The sequence below is a fragment of the Notolepis coatsorum genome, assembly GCF_963971535.1.
Source record: "Notolepis coatsorum genome assembly, chromosome: 7".
Taxonomy (NCBI): Eukaryota; Metazoa; Chordata; class Actinopteri; order Aulopiformes; family Paralepididae; genus Notolepis; species Notolepis coatsorum.
Window position 1 is genome coordinate 72,138,177 of NC_140171.1, and position 18,625 is coordinate 72,156,801.

An 18,625-nucleotide genomic window follows, 5' to 3' on the forward strand; every position below is an offset into this window, starting at 1 on the left:
AAGCACCCAAACTATATTCATATTCAAAACGGTATAAAACGGAAATGTACGGATGGAAAAAAAAAAAATGTGCACGTTGACCAGAAGCAACTCACTGACAATCGACGGCGTTATTAGACCCATAGCTATAATATAAAATATAGGTTCAGCTCTACAAACAAAGTGAGCGTTTACATGGGGTTAATGGACGGCAAGGCCAGATGCACTTCCTGGAAGGGGCGTGGCACTCAATGTGTTAATGTATCGCGTAATTTCAACGTGGAATTAAGGAATATCAAAATAAAAGCACGTTGTTGAACTTGATCATGCATATTTATTAGAAAATTGTATTACAGCACTATGTTATCAATACACATTTATAAAACGAGGCAGATTTAGCCAAAAAAATTACTTGCCAATGCACAACCCCAGTCACCTACCCACAACCCCACTTTGCGTTGCGACCCATAGTTTGAGAACCGCTGCACTAGAGACATGTAATCATGCTTCAATTTGATTGGTCTATACGGTCTCCCTCGAAATCTAACAAACGAACTGCCCCGTCAATCAAAGGAGGTCAGACTCATTGCAGCTTTGCTGAACCGAAACTGAAGCTTAATACATATGGGATGTTAATGCTGCGAGAGCAAAGGAAATACACTTGGGTCGAAAATTTTCCCTAGCAACAGAATTACAGTGAAACCATCTATATGACAATAATGAAAAAACTCTTGTCTTATCTGGGTGGAAATGTGAATATAAACAAAAACGAGTTGTTTACAAGGAAAACTCTGTTGGGTACCTTTAACACTTTCAGTGCCAGCAGGGGGCGCACGATTTAGTGCTTGAATGCCCACATCCACTCCAATGTTAACGTTAATATCGCCTAATCTATGTTTTAAATTATGGCTATGTGTCTAATCTGCCCGTCGCATTATCAATGACCCATTTCCAGTCAACATTGTCGAAGCAGATTGTTTTTTTATCGGTTCATTTCGGTTTGATAGCATTTCGAAAAGCACTCGGTTTCATGGAAAAAATAAGACATTCTATGATAATCGCCCTTTACTGGAATATTCTAGAACGTTGTAATTTTGCGGCCTATTTATGTATCGTTTTCAAATAAACGCTAGATTACGATAGTATATGTGTACGTGTGCACGCTAGTGCCGCGCGCTGAAAATTGATTCGCTCAGTTCCTGATCACTCTTAGAGTCAAACAGCCATATCACATAATCACATAAAAGCTTATATCTCCGTGAAAACGGGTCTGATTATCCTATGGCTGGTAACATAGATTCCTTACCTGAGATCAGATGGTATCCAAATGGATTATTCCAATTCCTGATCACCATTCAAAAAAATCGATCCTTTTATTGATCCCACGAGTATACTGTAAAAACACATAATCCCCGCTGCTCTGAGGCTCCAGAGTGGAGCTGATCGACCCCGGCTGCGTGAGTGAGAAGTAAAATGTGGAGTCCGTTTTTTTTTTTTCTCATTCATTTTCATTGAATCCAATCCAAAAGGGTGAATTACCATCTGGGAGACGATAGGGGGCGCTTTTTTCACATCTGAGCGCCTGGAGTGGCTGATTTTCCAACGGTAGACTTGGTTGATGAAATATGATTTCAGATCGCTAATAAAATAAAAAAAACTAGAAAATACGAGAATTCTCGTGAGTGGGCATTCAACCCGCGGGGGATAAACCCGAGAAAACTTGGGTTGGGCAATCAAAGTGTTAAGCTACTGTCACGCCTCATTATCACTAGAGCTGTAAAGAGGAACTATTCACAGTATTCCATCGCAGACATATTGGTCGTTAAGCAATGGATGATTGTAATCAACTAGCAGCTGATTATCGTTAAATGACAACTGTGGCCAATGAGCTGTGGCTCTGTGCTATATTGGTTGGCAAGACATGTCTTGGAAACATTATGAATATAAATGCACAGCTGCACAAACATACACACTATAATGTTTTGGCTGTGTTCATAATTACCATTGTGGAGGGAACATTCAATATACAGTACATGGAATGATTTTTATAGTCTTATGTTAGGTGTAATGTATTTTTTCTTTCATATTTCTTTGGAAGGTAGTTTCATTCAAACATCTAAAATAGGGAGTTGAATAAAGCAGAAATCATTTGACCTTCTTATGTATGACCTCCTATTTACTTCAAAATAAAAAGACGAGTCAATTTAAACATGTTGTGACCTTCTGTGAAACACACTCAATCCATACTGCACATTCTGCTGCAGCACAGACAAATATATATTTTTGACCTTTCCCTGGTTTATATAATTGGTTTTACTTATCGGTGTAAAAAAAGAAAAAAGAAAGGGAAAGGCTTTGTTGTTCTATTTGAAGAGAAAACAGAAGAGTGCATTCGGCACAGAAACCACCACCTACTTCATCCTCCTCCTCATTAGCCATGGTTGATTACCTATTGATTACAGCAGTTATGGAAATCTTTCTGATGAATTAAAATGTGTGCCTCTGTTTAATTATACCAAACACACTCAATTAACAGATGCTGAAGGGGTATCCAATCGGGGGAAATGGGTGCTGACGTCAGCTTGGGGAGGTGTGCTAGGACTAGTGTAGAACATGTGACCTCCCCTCGATTGCGGCTGATAAACCGCTGAGGGGTGAGCGACAAAGCGGGACAGTAGGTTTTTATTGCAGGTGGTGAGGCTACAGTCTCCCCTCCTTGCTCTCCTGTGATAAACAGCTTCATTAACTCTGGGCTGACGTGATGCGACCTTTCTGACGACCTCTCGCAGCCCCTTGTTAAAGGGTCCCCTGCTTTATCGCTCACCACAGACCTCATTCACAGCGTTACTGTGGCAGTTATCTTTGGTGAGGAGTAGCAGAGGAGAGTGGAGGGGCACCAGACTAGTGTTACCTTACAAAGAGAACGGAGCCCTTATGATACAACAGGTGCAGGACCATAGTGGATCTGGTCTTAGTCAATGGTTTTATAGCGACAGACCCGCGTCTCCTCCCAATAACGCAGCTCGCTTTTTCACGGTGCTCTCAGTTGAAGAAGTTTCAACTCTAGCCGCGGACGATTGGACTAACCAATCGATAATGGAGGAGAAGCTAATTTTGGCAGTTCCCGAGAAACCTTGTTTGTATGACCGGGTCTTACCATGACCAAGATATGAACAGCAATGCCTGGAGGCATTGGCTGTAAAGAAGAAGAAAAGAAAATATGCGAATGTATACTGCATCCAAAAATAACCCCATTGGAATAGTTTGGCATACACCAGCAATGCAAGGGCCCTCCTACGATTCACAGCAGCTGTCAAAAGCACATTTTCTACCCAATGCTGCTGTAGTAAATCCCAGGTTCATTGTGAAAAATGGCTTCATATCACATTGTAAACAAAAAACGATGTAGGTTTATAGTTATTGCTCTCCAACCATATTGAAGAATAGGCCTATAATGTAGCCTGGGAATAGACAGTTTTACTCATATTCACATGGATGAGATGAACGGCTGCTTGAAATAGCCGATTCTCTTCCGCAAACGTATGCACGCTGGTTTAGCAGTTAGCAGTACGCTACGCACGCAAGCTTTGGTCTAGCCCCAGTGTTTATCTGCCAGTGAAGCAAATATGAAACAAAAACTAAAAACTAAAAAAATATCCTTTGGCATCAAAAGTTCTTTCATCCACTTTTTCATGACATTTCCTCTCCATTTGATGACCAATATCCCCAGGGTGTAAAACTGAGCTGACCCTGAGCAGCAGCAGGGAAACATCCACTACCCTGTGGTCACTTTGTTGAAGAGTAGTATCTTTAAACAGATGATGTGTATGCTAAATAAACAAAGGCTTACATACAATAGTTTCCTACACAAAAATGTGTTTGTTCGCACTGCAGTGGGTAATTCGTCCTCCTGAGAAATTCTCAGTCGACTAATAGTTATATTATGAATGGATTAGATGATCGTCACATCGGTAACATTTTGGGTTTTCTCACATGCATTAATGCAGAAGGACGTCTTTATATCTAGTGCTTACCAGAGATGTGCTGATCATTCTTCAGTATATCCACGTTGAATAACTCATTCAACGTGGGAAAAAGCAACATCATCTACTAATCGACTGAGAGGGGATGGCCCTACTTCTCAGTGAAAATATGAACTAGAGTCCGTAAACAGGGCTGCAGATGCTTAGTGAAGGTTCAAGACTAACAGAGAAAGGGACTGCTCATTATTATAGTGTCATTATGCACAATTATAAGATGGATAGTTTGGACACAAACCACACTGCAGGAGCCCTGAGAGCTACAACCATCTTTGCCACAGGCAGGATTACACATACTTAAAAGACTATTCCCATAGCACCATTTCTCTTCCGCTATTGCTCGCAGTTGTAAGAGCTAGCAATTAACCGAGCTCTCTGCATGTCAGAGAGAGAGCGAGAGAGAGATAGAGAGTAGTATAGAGAACAGAGTATGCACTATGCACAAAAAGTACTTCTCAAGGTCGAACAAAAGGAGAGGACTATGATCAGACCCAGGGTCTGTGTGTAGGTTCAGCACGAATCAGCAGCCATGACGGAAGGGCTGAGGAAGCAAGGCGTTCGCTTCAGTTTCCCTACTGACATGACCTGGACATTCCTTCTGGTGATGAGGGTTAAGAATTAACTGTTTGACTGTAAACACAGACCGTCTGATGAACCATGTACTGTCTATACAGTATAGTATGACTGCAATGTGATGACAACACACACACACACAATCTGCGGAATAAGGAATTAAGAGTGGAAGCACAAATACAGGGTCTATAGGGGAATAAAGAATGGCTGCTTTTTTATATAGCGCTTTTATCCAAAGCGCTTTACAATTAGTTACTCACATTTTTACCCATTCACTCACACATTCCCACACCGACGGCAGAGACAACCATGCAAGGTGCCAACCTGCTCATCGGGAGCAATTAGGGGTTAATTGTCTTGCTCAAGGACTCATCGACACGCTGCCCGGGAGGAGAGGGAATCTAACCGGGAACCTCCGGATTGCCAGACGACTGCTCTACCTCCCGAGCCACTGTCGCCCCTCTAAGAAGTAAACACACGCACAAACACACGCAGGCACGCACACACAGGCACGCGCACACACACACAAGCCATTTAGCATCAATCAACCTAATCGATCAATTAAGCCCTAACAGCTTCAATTTCCCAATATCTGATCAGAGTGGGTGTACAGCTCAATAAGCAATCTCATATCTCTGAGCTTTCCATTCAGATTAGTCTTCAGAGAGGTCCCAAATCCCAATACAGAAAATGAGTCTACCCAAGCCCCAATATACCGTACCGTGGTCGTCATTTGTTGGCCAAGCTGCAACGTACAGTATCATAATTTTCACCTAAAAAGATGTTTATGAACCTAAACCTTATCTCTATGCTTAAACTCATTGGAGACCTCACATCCCAACCTAAAAGAGATTAAAAAAAAATATCTGAAGATATATATATATATATTTTTTTTTTTATAGTTACAGTAAGTCATAACCATAATGCCACAAGCCCTGGAGCCCAACAGGAAGTGAATGTTGAGCTGGGGTATCAACAGGGTCTGGCAGGAGAACGTCCTTGTGTGGTGTTTCGATAGCAGTGGGAGTTTGCCCTGGCTGCCATCTTCAATCTGCATGACAGCTGAGACGACTGTTGAGTGGCATCACCAAGGACATGTGCTGCTCTGCTGAGCAGCGGGGCACAGAAATTTGTGTGTGTGCGCGCGTTTGTGTATTTCTGTGTGTGTAGATTGAAGCCTGACAGCTCTCGCTTGAAGCTGGAGGACAAGCAAAGACAAAGGAGCAGCAGGTAAGAGACGAGAGCTGTAAAGTATTCAAAGAGCAACAGCGGCTGTGGTGAAGCAGACAGGCATCATGGAAACCCTCCAAACCAGCCATGTGAACTGTGTACATCATCATGGAAACCCTCGAGACCAGCCATGTGAACTGTGTACATCATCATGGAAACCCTCCAGACCAGCCATGTGAACTGTGTACATCATCATGGAAACCCTCCAGACCAGCCATGTGAACTGTGTACATCATCATGGAAACCCTCCAGACCAGCCATGTGAACTGTGTACATCATCATGGAAACCCTCCAGACCAGCCATGTGAACTGTGTACATCATCATGGAAACCCTCCAAACCAGCCATGTGAACTGTGTACATCATCATGGAAACCCTCCAGACCAGCCATGTGAACTGTGTACATCATCATGGAAACCCTCCAAACCAGCCATGTGAACTGTGTACATCATCATGGAAACCCTCCAAACCAGCCATGTGAACTGTGTACATCATCATAGGGTTAGGGTTAACTTTGTACATCATCATTAAAAAGGTGCCAGATGCACTTGTGCCACTTTTTACACATTTTAATGCATCGTCATTAAATATGACGATTTTCACAGAGTGCAGTTCCTGTTACCTTACGAGTCAATGGACAGCAGGTGTTGCCTCGTCCTAACAGCCTGCTGGCTGCATGCTCTGCCACGAGCAATAGATCCAATTCACAGAGAAGCTGTGCAACACGGAATGGGTTTTACCTTAAAAAGACATTAGGTCGTCATTTCCATGTTTTACATGGATTCATTGTGTCCTGTTATCTTACTTAACCACAGGAGCAACGGTCTGCTTCTTCAGGAGATTAGAGCCACATTTATGAAGTCTGCTTGTGTAATAATTTCCTGATTGCCTCGCAGTGAGAGTTCCATTGACTCTCCTACCGCATCGCTACGTATTATGTGACCAAGAAAAATAAGAAGGTAAAGGAAAGAAAAATCATGAAAAATAAATGGAAGAAAAACCAATTTCATGTATCAGTGTTTTTGAACCCATCTTGGTTTTTACTGAGTCTCTTGTGGAGACTGAACGCAGCATGCTGTCGCACAACCTAAAAAAAACACATGAAAAACGATGGGGGTTAATTGTAATTGTAAAATCCCCCCCACCCCCCGAATCCCCTTGGACAGAAGAGGGAGTATGTATACAGACTCAAACGATGTCATAAAACATCTGTAATGTTACTGTTGGCAGGTATTTTAGCAATCATTTGGTTTGTTTTGGAGTGGAGGCTATTCTATGGGAGTACAGTAGTTAAGACATTTAATATTCGCTTTATTTAGCAAGTCACAAGTACATCTTATTGGAAGAGTTAGATTCCACTGTTTCCTCTAGAAATGACTCTTTGCAGTGGTGTGTGTGTGTGCCTGTGTGTGCGTGTGTGTGCGCGTGTGTGTGTGTGTGTGTGTGTGTGTGTGTGTGTGTGTGTGTGTGTGTGCGTGTGTGCGTGTATGTGTGTAGGGGACGGGAGATCATAGGATTTGGTTTATTCACTTTTTACAATTCATTTATAAAACTAAATTATCAATCAAGAATAAAAAATTAAAAACAGTACACAATGCCATCAATATGCTGATAAATAAGGGATAACTGATATTGATCTATGATAATCAGCCCTAGTAGTTACAACTACACTATGCTCCATTCTTCTCCATGTCCATCTTGTCACAGTTATGGTCCTGTCGATTTAGGCTGTGGCTTGCAGTTCTACCAGCCACTATGGCAGGTAACCAAGCATGTGCTCCATCAGTATTTACAGTCTTTATACTTGGGAAGAACAAGACATTAAATTAGCCTATGAGACTGAATCCTCCAGACATCGTGGCCAGTAGACTAACAACTTGATTTTGTACCCTTCCCTTCCCGGCCTCGACCTTCAGCACAGGCAGACACAGTCATGACACAGTCGTCAATCATTCAATTGAATAAATAGGACAGAAATCCGCTGATCTCTCTGAGCACGCGCTTCGAGTGAAAAGCTATTTTGAGCCAATTTGCCCTCATAATCTATAATGTTCTTTCAACTCATCGATGAAGTGCGGCACTTCTTGGGAGTGATGACTAAGAGCAGGAACTGGGAGGATGAATGCTAAGAGCACAGATCTCTATGGGAGGATTCAAGGCACTCAGGAGATGGACTCGCAGTGTCAGCTTATCTTTTCACAGAAAATGGTCCCCGAATCCAAACAGCCAATATTTTCAGACCTTCTGGGTAATCAAACAAAAAAAAGGGAATACAGAACATTTGGGGAGAAAGCGCGGTGCAGCCTCGAGTGAACACCTTCCCAAATAATCTCATGGCAACATACATAAATATACTATATGTAGAAGAGTTTACGCCACTTAAGGAACACGCCAACATTATGGGAAATGGGCTTACTGTCTTCTCCAGAGTCAGACAAGAAGATAGATACCAAGTTCCTCTCGGTGCATTCAGTAGAAAGCTATCTGGCCGCAAGCTAGCCTAGCACAAATTAATGGAAGCGGATACGGACCACTAGCCCAGGGGTTCCCAAACTTTTCAGGCCAGGGCCCAGAAAATAAGGCGTCAGAGAGCCGCGGCCCAGTGCACATCGTCGGGCTTTTTTTTTCTTTTTTTTTTGTCAGGCGACCGATTTTTTAAGCCAAATATCACTTTAATCCTATTAAGTTAGTTCAAGTTAGTTATTCATTTATATGTGCTATTTATGAGAGGGCTAACTTGTTGCAAAATAATAATGATAATAATAATAGCCTCATTAAAATACTATTGTTGCTTCGGTTGTTTTCAGCGTTTTATGTGCATAATCTGTTATTTAGTTTGAAATGTTCGTTGAAATAAGTAGATTTTTCGTTTTTGTTTATTTATTAAGTTAATATAAAACCATATAGTCACATTTTAGAATACAATAGAATAGAATTTTAGAATACAACTAGAAACACTGTCCTGGCCTGCTTCTAAGTTCAGTGGCCTGACAAAAAAAAAAAAAAAAAAAAAAAAAAAAAAATCTTTTTTTTAAATCATCTCGCGGCCCACCCGTGGCTGCTCGCGGCCCACCTTTGGGTCGCGACCCCGACTTTGGGAACCACTGCACTAGCCTAGCTTAAAACTCCAGGAGAGGTGTTGTTGGCCAATAGCCAGACTAGTGGTCCGTATCCACTTCCATTAATTTGTGCTAGCTTGCATAGCTTTCTATTGACTCTGGAGAAGACTGTAAGCGCATTTCCCATCATGTTGGTGTGTTCCTTTAAGCTGGGCCTTGGAGTGGAACGCTGAGGTGACGCACGCACGCACGCACACGCACGCACGCACGCACGCACACACACACACACACACACACACACACACACACACACACACACACACACACACACACACACACACACACACACACACACACACACACACACACACACACACACACACACACACACACACACACACACACACACACACACACACACACACACACACACACACACACACACACACACACACACACACACACACACACAGGTCAAATAAACTATTTGTAAAAACAATGCCACAGCGCACATATGTGGCAGCCATCTTGTGGTTCCTCCCAGTGGAAGCAGAATGGGAGCGATGTAGAGGTAAGAAGGATTATTTCATCAGAAAACAAGATATGACTGATGGCCACTATCAGGGCTTTATATCCAATGGAGACAAACCACCACCATTAGAGGGGAAATGCAGGAATAAAGCCTCAGGGCGAAGACTATGACAAATGTTGACAGCAAAAAGAAGGGGAAAAAAAGCATGTGCATCCCATTGTATTTTCCGTCACGGTTATACTGGTTTTTGCATGTGTATCGACAGTCAAATGACACAGTCAGCTCAACTTAATTGGCCGTTCTGTTCTGCATGGGAATTCTCTCCATTGTGGAGAGGTGAGGGAAATGGAGAGAGATGATGTGGAGAATAGAGTTCTCATGCAGAGGGCTGAGCTCCGGTCATCACTCCGTCTGGAAGTGAATTGACCTACGCATATACGATGATCAACACAGCATCATCAGTGATTTTTCTTCGTGTTACATCAGAGAAAAGTTAAGGCAGTAGTACATAAACACATGTACATGGTGAACACAAGGTTTTTGTAGGTGTGGAGGTTTCAGAGGAGAATGACTTGATCCGCTGTATTCTATTGCTACCGAATACAAATAAATTAACCCTTGCACTGAAGAACCATAATAAGTCATTTCAGAAGTTTTTTGGATATCCCATGTATTTACAGTTAATTGTGTGAATGTGATACATCAAAATAAACTACTCAATGTTGACTGGCTTTAACTATGCGTGAACACTAACTTACCATCTTTAGATAATAAAGTTTGAAAACATCAAACAGACTTACATGGTTCTTCGTCTGAGGTACACAATTGTTAATTGGGATTTTGTTGGTTAGAAGTACAGATGCAACTAATTCACTAACCAAGTACTTCCTCCAATAATGAGTATTGGCTGATACAGTGTATCAATATGACTTCATTTTCTTTCTACAGATGGTTACATTTGTACGTTTTAATCTAACCAGATACCAACCTCCTAATTAATTTTCTAATCTAAACGACAGACTATGCTTTCAGTATCATTAATCCTGTCATTATCATTAAATAGAATTGCAATAGTACTCTGACACCAAGTAGGGGTATTTTAGCCTGGTAGTATTGGGCCAATATTCAATACTGGTTATAGAGTGTACTATTGGTATACTATCGATGCACCTCTAGTTAGACCCCTCTTGAGCACGGCGGTATCAGACCAGCGGTGTGGAGCCAGCCTGCTGGCGGTGTGAATCATGCCAGATGTGTGGGACTGACTGCACATCTGTTCCGACCTCCAGAACAACCAATGTGGTACCGCTGCAGTTTTTAACTTGCAGAGTTCTTATGGGCGCCACGTCTTCTGGATATTAGTGGATAACAGTGGACTGGAGGAGAGCGTACCTATCTGATGACCTTGGCTAGATCTGTTCAGATCAGCACATGCTGTGACTGATATGCATGTAATCACTGCCTGGCCGAACGCCAGCCGTACTATCTAGAAGAGGGGAGCCAATGCGACAACGAGGAGCACGCTTTCCCTTTCCAGGCCCGTTGTGTCCAGAGGAAAGTGAAACCCACTGCGAAGGATTCACGGCTGGATATACATTTCTTTCTTGTTTTAACATCCGTGTGTGGTATCATCACGGTCATCTTACCTTATCAAGTTGCACTTTAAAATGCAAAGAACGTGGAGTGAAAAAAGGAGAAATGTACAAGGGAGCTGTGCCCTCAAGAAAAAATATCCCCCAGAGTGCACCGCGGCACAGTGATTTACTAGGCTGTGAGCCTCTCCTGCACGCCACACTACAATCAACTTTTTATATATATTTTTTTTAAACTGACCCTATAAAGCATCAGCACAAGGTTTGTGTCACTGCATAAGCTTCAGCTATGAATGTGAACCGCACCTGTGTGGACCCTCACTGCCAAGGCAGGACATGGCTCTGCAACATGGATAAATGTAGGGGGAGGAGTAGATGGCAAAATGGAGTCTTGTTGTCAGCAGGGTTTTATGTCAGTAATCAATAACCGTGAGGTCAGGGTGGGTCAGGCCCAGGAGGCAGGTGTTTCTGAGTATCCTTGGATGTATCCTTGAATATACAAAATGCTGCAAGTAAGAATCCATAACACCCTTTATTATCAATCTGAGATATTGAGAAAAAGCACACAGTAATCTAGATGCCTATTCCAGCCATTACTGATCAATATGTCTGAAAAATTCATGGGGTTTAATGAACCATTAGCGCCTATCTGTACAACAACAAGAGATGCAGAAAAAAGGAATATGGTACGGGGCATGAAACAGTGGCCAGCACAATCACCAGTTCACCATCCAGCTCAATTGTCCTGCAGCCAATATAGTTTTGGAGTCAAATAGAATGATGGAAGACATGCTGCTACCTGCCAAAGTGGCCAGGAGGTTTGACAGACTCACCAGTTCAAGTTATAGTTTTGTTTTATTTGTCACATATAAGGTACATGTACATTACAGTGAAATGCTTGGTTCTGTATGAGCCCCCTAAGATTGTGCTTCAAGAGTAAAGAATAAAGACCAAACACTATACAAAATGTACAACATACAAAAAAAGTACAAAATGCAACGTCAGCCCCATCTAGAACTGAGCAGGAGGTTGGGCATATTCACCAGCCCCATCTAGAACTGAGCAGGAGGTTGGGCGGATTCACCAGCCCCATCTAGAACTGAGCAGGAGGTTGGGCAGATTCACCAGCCTCATCTAGAACTGAGCAGCATTTTGCGGGTGGCCAGTTCTGAGCAGGAATGACTGCTGATTTATGGTTGTATGCCTTGCACATAAAACCAGCTCTGTGCAGGGTCACACACAAGGGGTTGTGGGTATCTGAAGGTTACAAAGCCTCTCTGCAAAGGAGGTTGTCAATCAAAAGGAGGCAAACTGATTGGTCAGTTATACAGTCAATCTTGAAACGGATGTGAGGAAGTCCTTACATGTTGTGACGTGCTGTCAACAGCTCTAACAAAGCGGGTCAGCTACATATATAGAAGAGAAGACATTTAGCTCTTACCTTCCCCGTGACCGCTGACCAGACCTTGAGCGTGTTGTCGTCGGAGCCGCTGACAATGCGGTTACCACAGAACTGGAGGCAGGTGATCACATGGTCATCGTGGCCTTTCAGCACCTGGAATAAGGGACGGGCAGAGGAAGGAAGGGGGAGCCGGAGGAGATGGGGGAGGGGGAATGACACAACAAATGTCAGGAACTGAACAGGACAATGACGAGGGTGCAGTGCTTTGTACATCAAAGGAGATGGGGAGATGAGAGGTAAATGTCATCAAGTGCCGCAAAAGTACATGGCTTATTCAAAGGATATGTCTGTCTGTGTGTGTGTGTGTGTGTGTGGGAATGTGTGTGTGTGTGTGTGGGTGGGGGGGAGATTAGGTCACAGAACTGCTAACTCAGCAAACGGCTGCATACTGTATGCAAGGAGTGTGAAGAACACAGCGACAACACTTTGGTTACATCGCCGTCAGTCCCAGCAGGACCGGAGGGCGTTTCAGAATTAGCGGAGGCATACGAGGTACATTAGGAAGCTCACTCTACCAATACCATGCTAGTCATGCTTTATGGGATCCAGGCGGGTGACAGATGGCCGGGGCTCCACTTTTACACAGGGGGTGGATGAGGCCATCTTGTGCACCGGCTCAAGTAATTCCGAAGCAGAAGACTGGGCATAAGAACCGAGTCCTCTTAACTTTCCATCAACTCAACACTTCAGAGCCGTATCGAACGGCCCCCGGAGTCAAAGTAATCTCACATCACATCCATAATAGCTTTAGCATTGAGGGGCTGGTTGAGCTGTAACGAGGCCAACTTGAGGAGAATGGAAGGGGGGGAAACGGGGGTACCTTGGGTGATTTGAGGTCCCCTCTCCTCCAGTTGGTGTCTATTCTGTGTTGCCTGATGTATGCACTCTTCCAGGGGCTGTGGGTGAAGCCTGGCTTGACGATTTTCCTCTTCTTCAGAGGTAAAGGCTCATCGATGCCTGTTGAGGGAGAACGAGTTGGTAAGACTGTAGGTCAAGAAGAAGCTTTAAAGACCATTTGTAACTTGACAACATTCTAAATGGGCTTTATTTCCCATTGCAGTTTTTCTAATACAATAGCTGCCAGGAAATACATTGGGCTGTTGCCATAGCAATGGAATTCTGAAAAGATCTACAGAACAAGCTGGACTGGATTATTATCAGCATCATCATCATCATCATCATCATCATCATCGTCATCATCATCATCATCATCATCATCATCAACAACATTAAATGCCACCTGGTAGATTATTTTATCCAAAGCGTGTCACAGTACCATGAGTGCATACATATTGAACATGGATGTGCATACATATTGAACATGGATGTGCATACATATTGAACATGGATGGCCCCAGAGGGAATCAAATATAGTATTGCTACAGTATGCTCTACCCATTGAGCTATACAGGACCGTTTACTTTTACTAGTGGAAGTCTAGTAATGTAATTTTCCCCAGTGTGATTAATTGATTTTAGTACCGAACAACATTATGTGTGATTATTACAGGGCACGTGTCCATGTGGGAGTTAATAGTTACTGGGCAAATAAAGCTATTGCTTTTCAGAAAACACCCATCTCCCTTTTCAATTATCTGTCATTTGTGGGATGCAACCTATACTGCGACTGTAAGTAATGATGTGTTGCGGAATCGGCCCAAAATGAAATGCCCCTTTTAGGGAGTAATAATGTAATAGCTTTAACCCCTGCAGATCGTTCTTTGAAATCACTGACATTGTCCTGAAATCCTAAATAGTAATCTAGACAGGGTTTATTTACTGTAGGACCTATTCTGAACTCTGTAACTGGCACGGCCATAAAGCATGGCAAAGGCCAGAGCCTCCCAATAGCAGACTGCACATCCAGGATATCCTCTAGACCAGTGTTTCTCAACTGGTGGGTCGCGACCCAAAAGTGGGTCGCGGGGACATTTTGAGTGGGTCGCGGATGTGCGTGTAAAACGAAAAGAAACGGGTTTTTATTATTATTATTATTTTTTTTTGCACTACCTATCTTTGTGAAAGTGGCTTCTCAGCTCTGGTCCAGCTGAAGACAAAGCAGTGGAACAGATTGGACATTGAGCATGACCTCAGAGTTGCTTTGTCTACCATCACCCCAGACTTTGAGACTCTTGTCAGGAGCAAACAACATCCCCAATTATCCCATTAGTTCCCTGGGATGTTAAGCTAAGAAGGATATATTATTTATTAGGGGTGTAATGGTACGTGTATTCGTCCCGAGAATTTACGGTACGGCCGTCACGGTGCGGTACGGTCAGCCATACGGAGAATACGCCACGCGTCGCCAACACACACACACGCCGCGCATCGCCAACACACACACACACACACACACGCGTCGCCAACAAACAACAACAACATTCTCCCCCGCCGGACTCACGCTGATCAGATAAAAAAAAGAAACATACTTTTTCGGACTGATCATCTGAGCTCCTCTCGACTCCAGTTGAACTGCTATTGTGTTTAAATCCAAATAATCCTCTGCCATTGTTGTGTAACATGTCATCTGTTCTCTAGTATTTAGTCCCGTGCAGTTAAATCCTCTCTAGAAGTGAAAGTGAAACTTACCAAGCCTATAAGTTGTTAAAGGGGCACTAGGCAATTCATTTAGTCTGGATGCCTGAACACAGAGTGACACCAGTATCACTGACTACCACGGCAAGCCTATAGAAAATTATTCTATTTAATAATAATTAGAATAATTATCATAAATATAATATATAAATTAAATAAAAAAATGTAATTAAATAAATTAAAAAAACTAATTATATTAATAATAATAATTATAAATATTTTTTTCCTGTTGTACCGAACTCGTACCGAACCGTGACCCCAATACCGAGGTACGTACCAAACCGTGGCTTCTGTGTACCGTTACACCCCTATTATTTATTATTATTATTTTATTTCATTGTTTTTTTAGCCCTAGTTGCACTTTTGTTGCAACCCCAGTTATCCCATTAGTTCCCCCAAACTTAATGTAGGTCTGTTATGTTAAGCTAAGAAGTCTGCTAAGAAGCATAATTATTTATTATAATTATTATTATTATTTCATTGGGTTTTTAGCCCTAGTTGCACTTTTGTTGCAACCCCAGTTATCCCATTAGTTCCCCCAAACTTACTGTAGGTCTGTTATGTTAAGCTAAGAAATCTGCTAAGAAGCATATATTATTCATTATTATTTTATTTCATTGGGTTTTTAGCCCTAGTTGCACTTTTGTTGCACTTTTTTGTGTTAATTTCATGTTTTTAACAGTGCATGAAAGATTGTGTATTACTGCAAAAAAAAGAATTTTAAATAAATCATAGTGGTTCAAAAATTTGGGTCGCGACTTAATGACTAAGGAAAATGTTGGGTCCAGAGGCTAGACCAGTTGAGAACCACTGCTCTAGACAGAGAATCCACCGGCACTACAGTATCGCAATGCTAAAATGGGGATAAGAAAATTACTACATAATCAGGGTTCTCCGTTTGACCTAGAATTAGCAAGCTGGCACAATCAGTGCTTAGTTGTAAATATTAGATTATCACTACTACTGCTAGTGGCTAAGGCAGGTGGGGGAAGATAAATTAGCCCAGGTGGGCTGGCAGGCCTGTAAATATACTGAAGAACACTGGCCTGTCTGTACAGAGACCCAGGACTCACCCTCGTCTCTAGCCTGTCTGTCCAGAGAGTCAGGACTCACCCTCGTCTCTAGCCTGTCTGTACAGAGATCCAGGACTCACCCTCTTCTCTAGCCTGTCTGTACAGAGACCCAGGACTCACCCTCGTCTCTAGCCTGTCTGTACAGAGAACCAGGACTCACCCTCTTCTCTAGCCCGTCTGTACAGAGACCCAGGACTCACCCTCTTCTCTAGCCTGTCTGTACAGAGACCCAGGACTCACCCTCTTCTCTAGCCTGTCTGTACAGATACCCAGGACTCACCCTCGTCTCTAGCCTGTCTGTACAGAGAACCAGGACTCACCCTCTTCTCTAGCCCGTCTGTACAGAGAGTGAGACCCAGGACTCACCCTCTTCTCTAGCCTGTCTGTACAGAGACCCAGGACTCACCCTCTTCTCTAGCCTGTCTGTACAGAGACCCAGGACTCACCCTCTTCTCTAGCCTGTCTGTACAGAGACCCAGGACTCACCCTCTTCTCTAGCCCGTCTGTACAGAGACCCAGGACTCACCCTCTTCTCTAGCCTGTCTGTACAGAGACCCAGGACTCATCCTCTTCTCTAGCCTGTCTGTACAGAGACCCAGGACTCACCCTCTTCTCTAGCCTGTCTGTAAAGAGACCCAGGACTAGGGCTGCACAATTCTTGCTAAAATGTGAATCACGATTTTTCTCTCTAAAGCCGACCACAGACGGCGGGCAAGCGACGTCGCCTGGCGATGCGATCGTCTGTCGCTCAACGACAATCGCGTAGCACCCCACACCAGACCGTTCAGGTATAATACGCTATATGTGTCGCTCTATTTAGCTGGGGGTGTTGTTTCCCCCCGGGAGATATGGGAGGACGGACCGGACGTTAGGTTGTCGTGAAGCGAGCGTATTAGCAGGTAGCTGTGTTGTGCATTACGAGGCAAGTTTTAACCTGTAAAACCCATATTGAGCTGGAATTAAACCACCATATACGAATACAACCTCTCCTCATTCTTCCTGACATTACTGCATGATTGATCGCTACAATATGTTCACTACCACCGATTGGACAAGTATTGTTATGCACCTGCTGAGAGAGAATGTTTTTTTCACGGAAGACGCTAACTGTTCTGTTCTGAATCATCAATCAGCTGCAGCCTGGACATTAAACTCTGTCAACATCCACAACTTCTTTTGTTACCCGAGTATAAAAACATCTAGTAGGTGCATTGTGGCGCATTGTCAATTTATTAGTTAATGACGAGCGGCCACTAAACCTTAAGTTCTCCAACTAACATTATCTATTTAAATTGTTCCTGTTAAGTAAGGGATAATGTATAGCTACGAGGTCATTGTCGCAAAATAATTGACCGACAGAGTTTAGAATACCGAGGCGCCTCGCCGAGCTGTTCTAAACGTAGTGAAGGTCAATTATTTTGCGACAATGACCGAGTATAGGCTATACATTATCCCGCTTATTACATGGCTAACTTACTAACAATATACCTAATTCATTTTACACCATCGACAAGACGAGATCAAATGCAGACGCAGTTGTTGTGTGGCTCCGCTGTCATTATTATTATCACCGGCAGCCGGCCGGTGTGTCTGATTGCACTGATGCAGTGTGTGTCAGTGGGCTTGATTGCTGCAGCTGCGAACAGTGGTCATTATTGCTCGGCAGAGGTCCGTTATCGAGTAATAACGGACCTCTGCCGAGCGCTATTGACCAATCACAATCAAGCATTTCGGCGAATGTTAAAACGCCATGTAATAATAATAATTAACATAAGTAGCATGGTAATAATACGTAGGTTATTGATCAATGAATGTATTGATAAATTAATGGTGTACAAATGATACACCAGTAGAAGTCATGTTATTTGCTCATTGTGCTTGCTGTGTCGCCTCAAAAAATAGGATTGATGCGATATTTAGCCAGGCGACAGAAGTTGCTGTGCGATCGTCGCTCGAAAATCTCCTGCCGTGTGGGTTGTCTCATTCATAACAATGGAAGCGATTAGGGCTGGGCAATTAATCGAAAAAGAATCGCGATCTCGATTCATAGCCCTATGCAATCTCATTTCTAAGTTATGACGATTTTATTTTTAATTAAAAAAATAATAATTTTAATTACATTTTTTATTTTTTTTTTAACTTTTTACTTTACTTTTTAGATGATTTTATTGAAAAAAATAAGAATCGTGAGAGAATCGTGATCTAAATTCTTAAGAGAAAAATTCTTGATTCACATTTTAGCAAGAATCGCCCAGCCCTAGAAGCAGACCAGGCTGCAGAAACAAATTAGTGGGGGGGCATAACATTTTCTCGGGGGGGCACAATGGTTTTTAAACACAGGTTCCCTTTTATACGTTTCAGCTGGGACAACGGCGCTGTGGCTTGCTTGGCGCTGCCCACGGTGCTGAACTAAACAGCAGAGAGGCCATTGAAAAATCTAATTTCTCTCTATCTTAAGAACATTCACTTATATAAAAACAGACTGAACGGAT

The 18,625-nt window shown here is 42.9% G+C and overlaps 1 protein-coding gene across 2 annotated transcripts in view; it reads right to left on the reverse strand.

The window, feature by feature from the left end:
- fbxw7 (F-box and WD repeat domain containing 7) overlaps nucleotides 1-18,625 on the reverse strand; it is a 467,095-nt gene that overhangs the window by 19,360 nt on the left and 429,110 nt on the right. For both annotated transcript variants that reach the window (XM_084319103.1, XM_084319104.1), the window contains 2 exons: nucleotides 13,287-13,423; nucleotides 12,446-12,559 (listed from right to left, as the gene is read on the reverse strand). In XM_084319103.1, coding sequence (XP_084175229.1) covers nucleotides 12,446-12,559; nucleotides 13,287-13,423 — 251 coding nt within the window. The remainder of the gene's footprint in view (nucleotides 1-12,445; nucleotides 12,560-13,286; nucleotides 13,424-18,625) is intronic.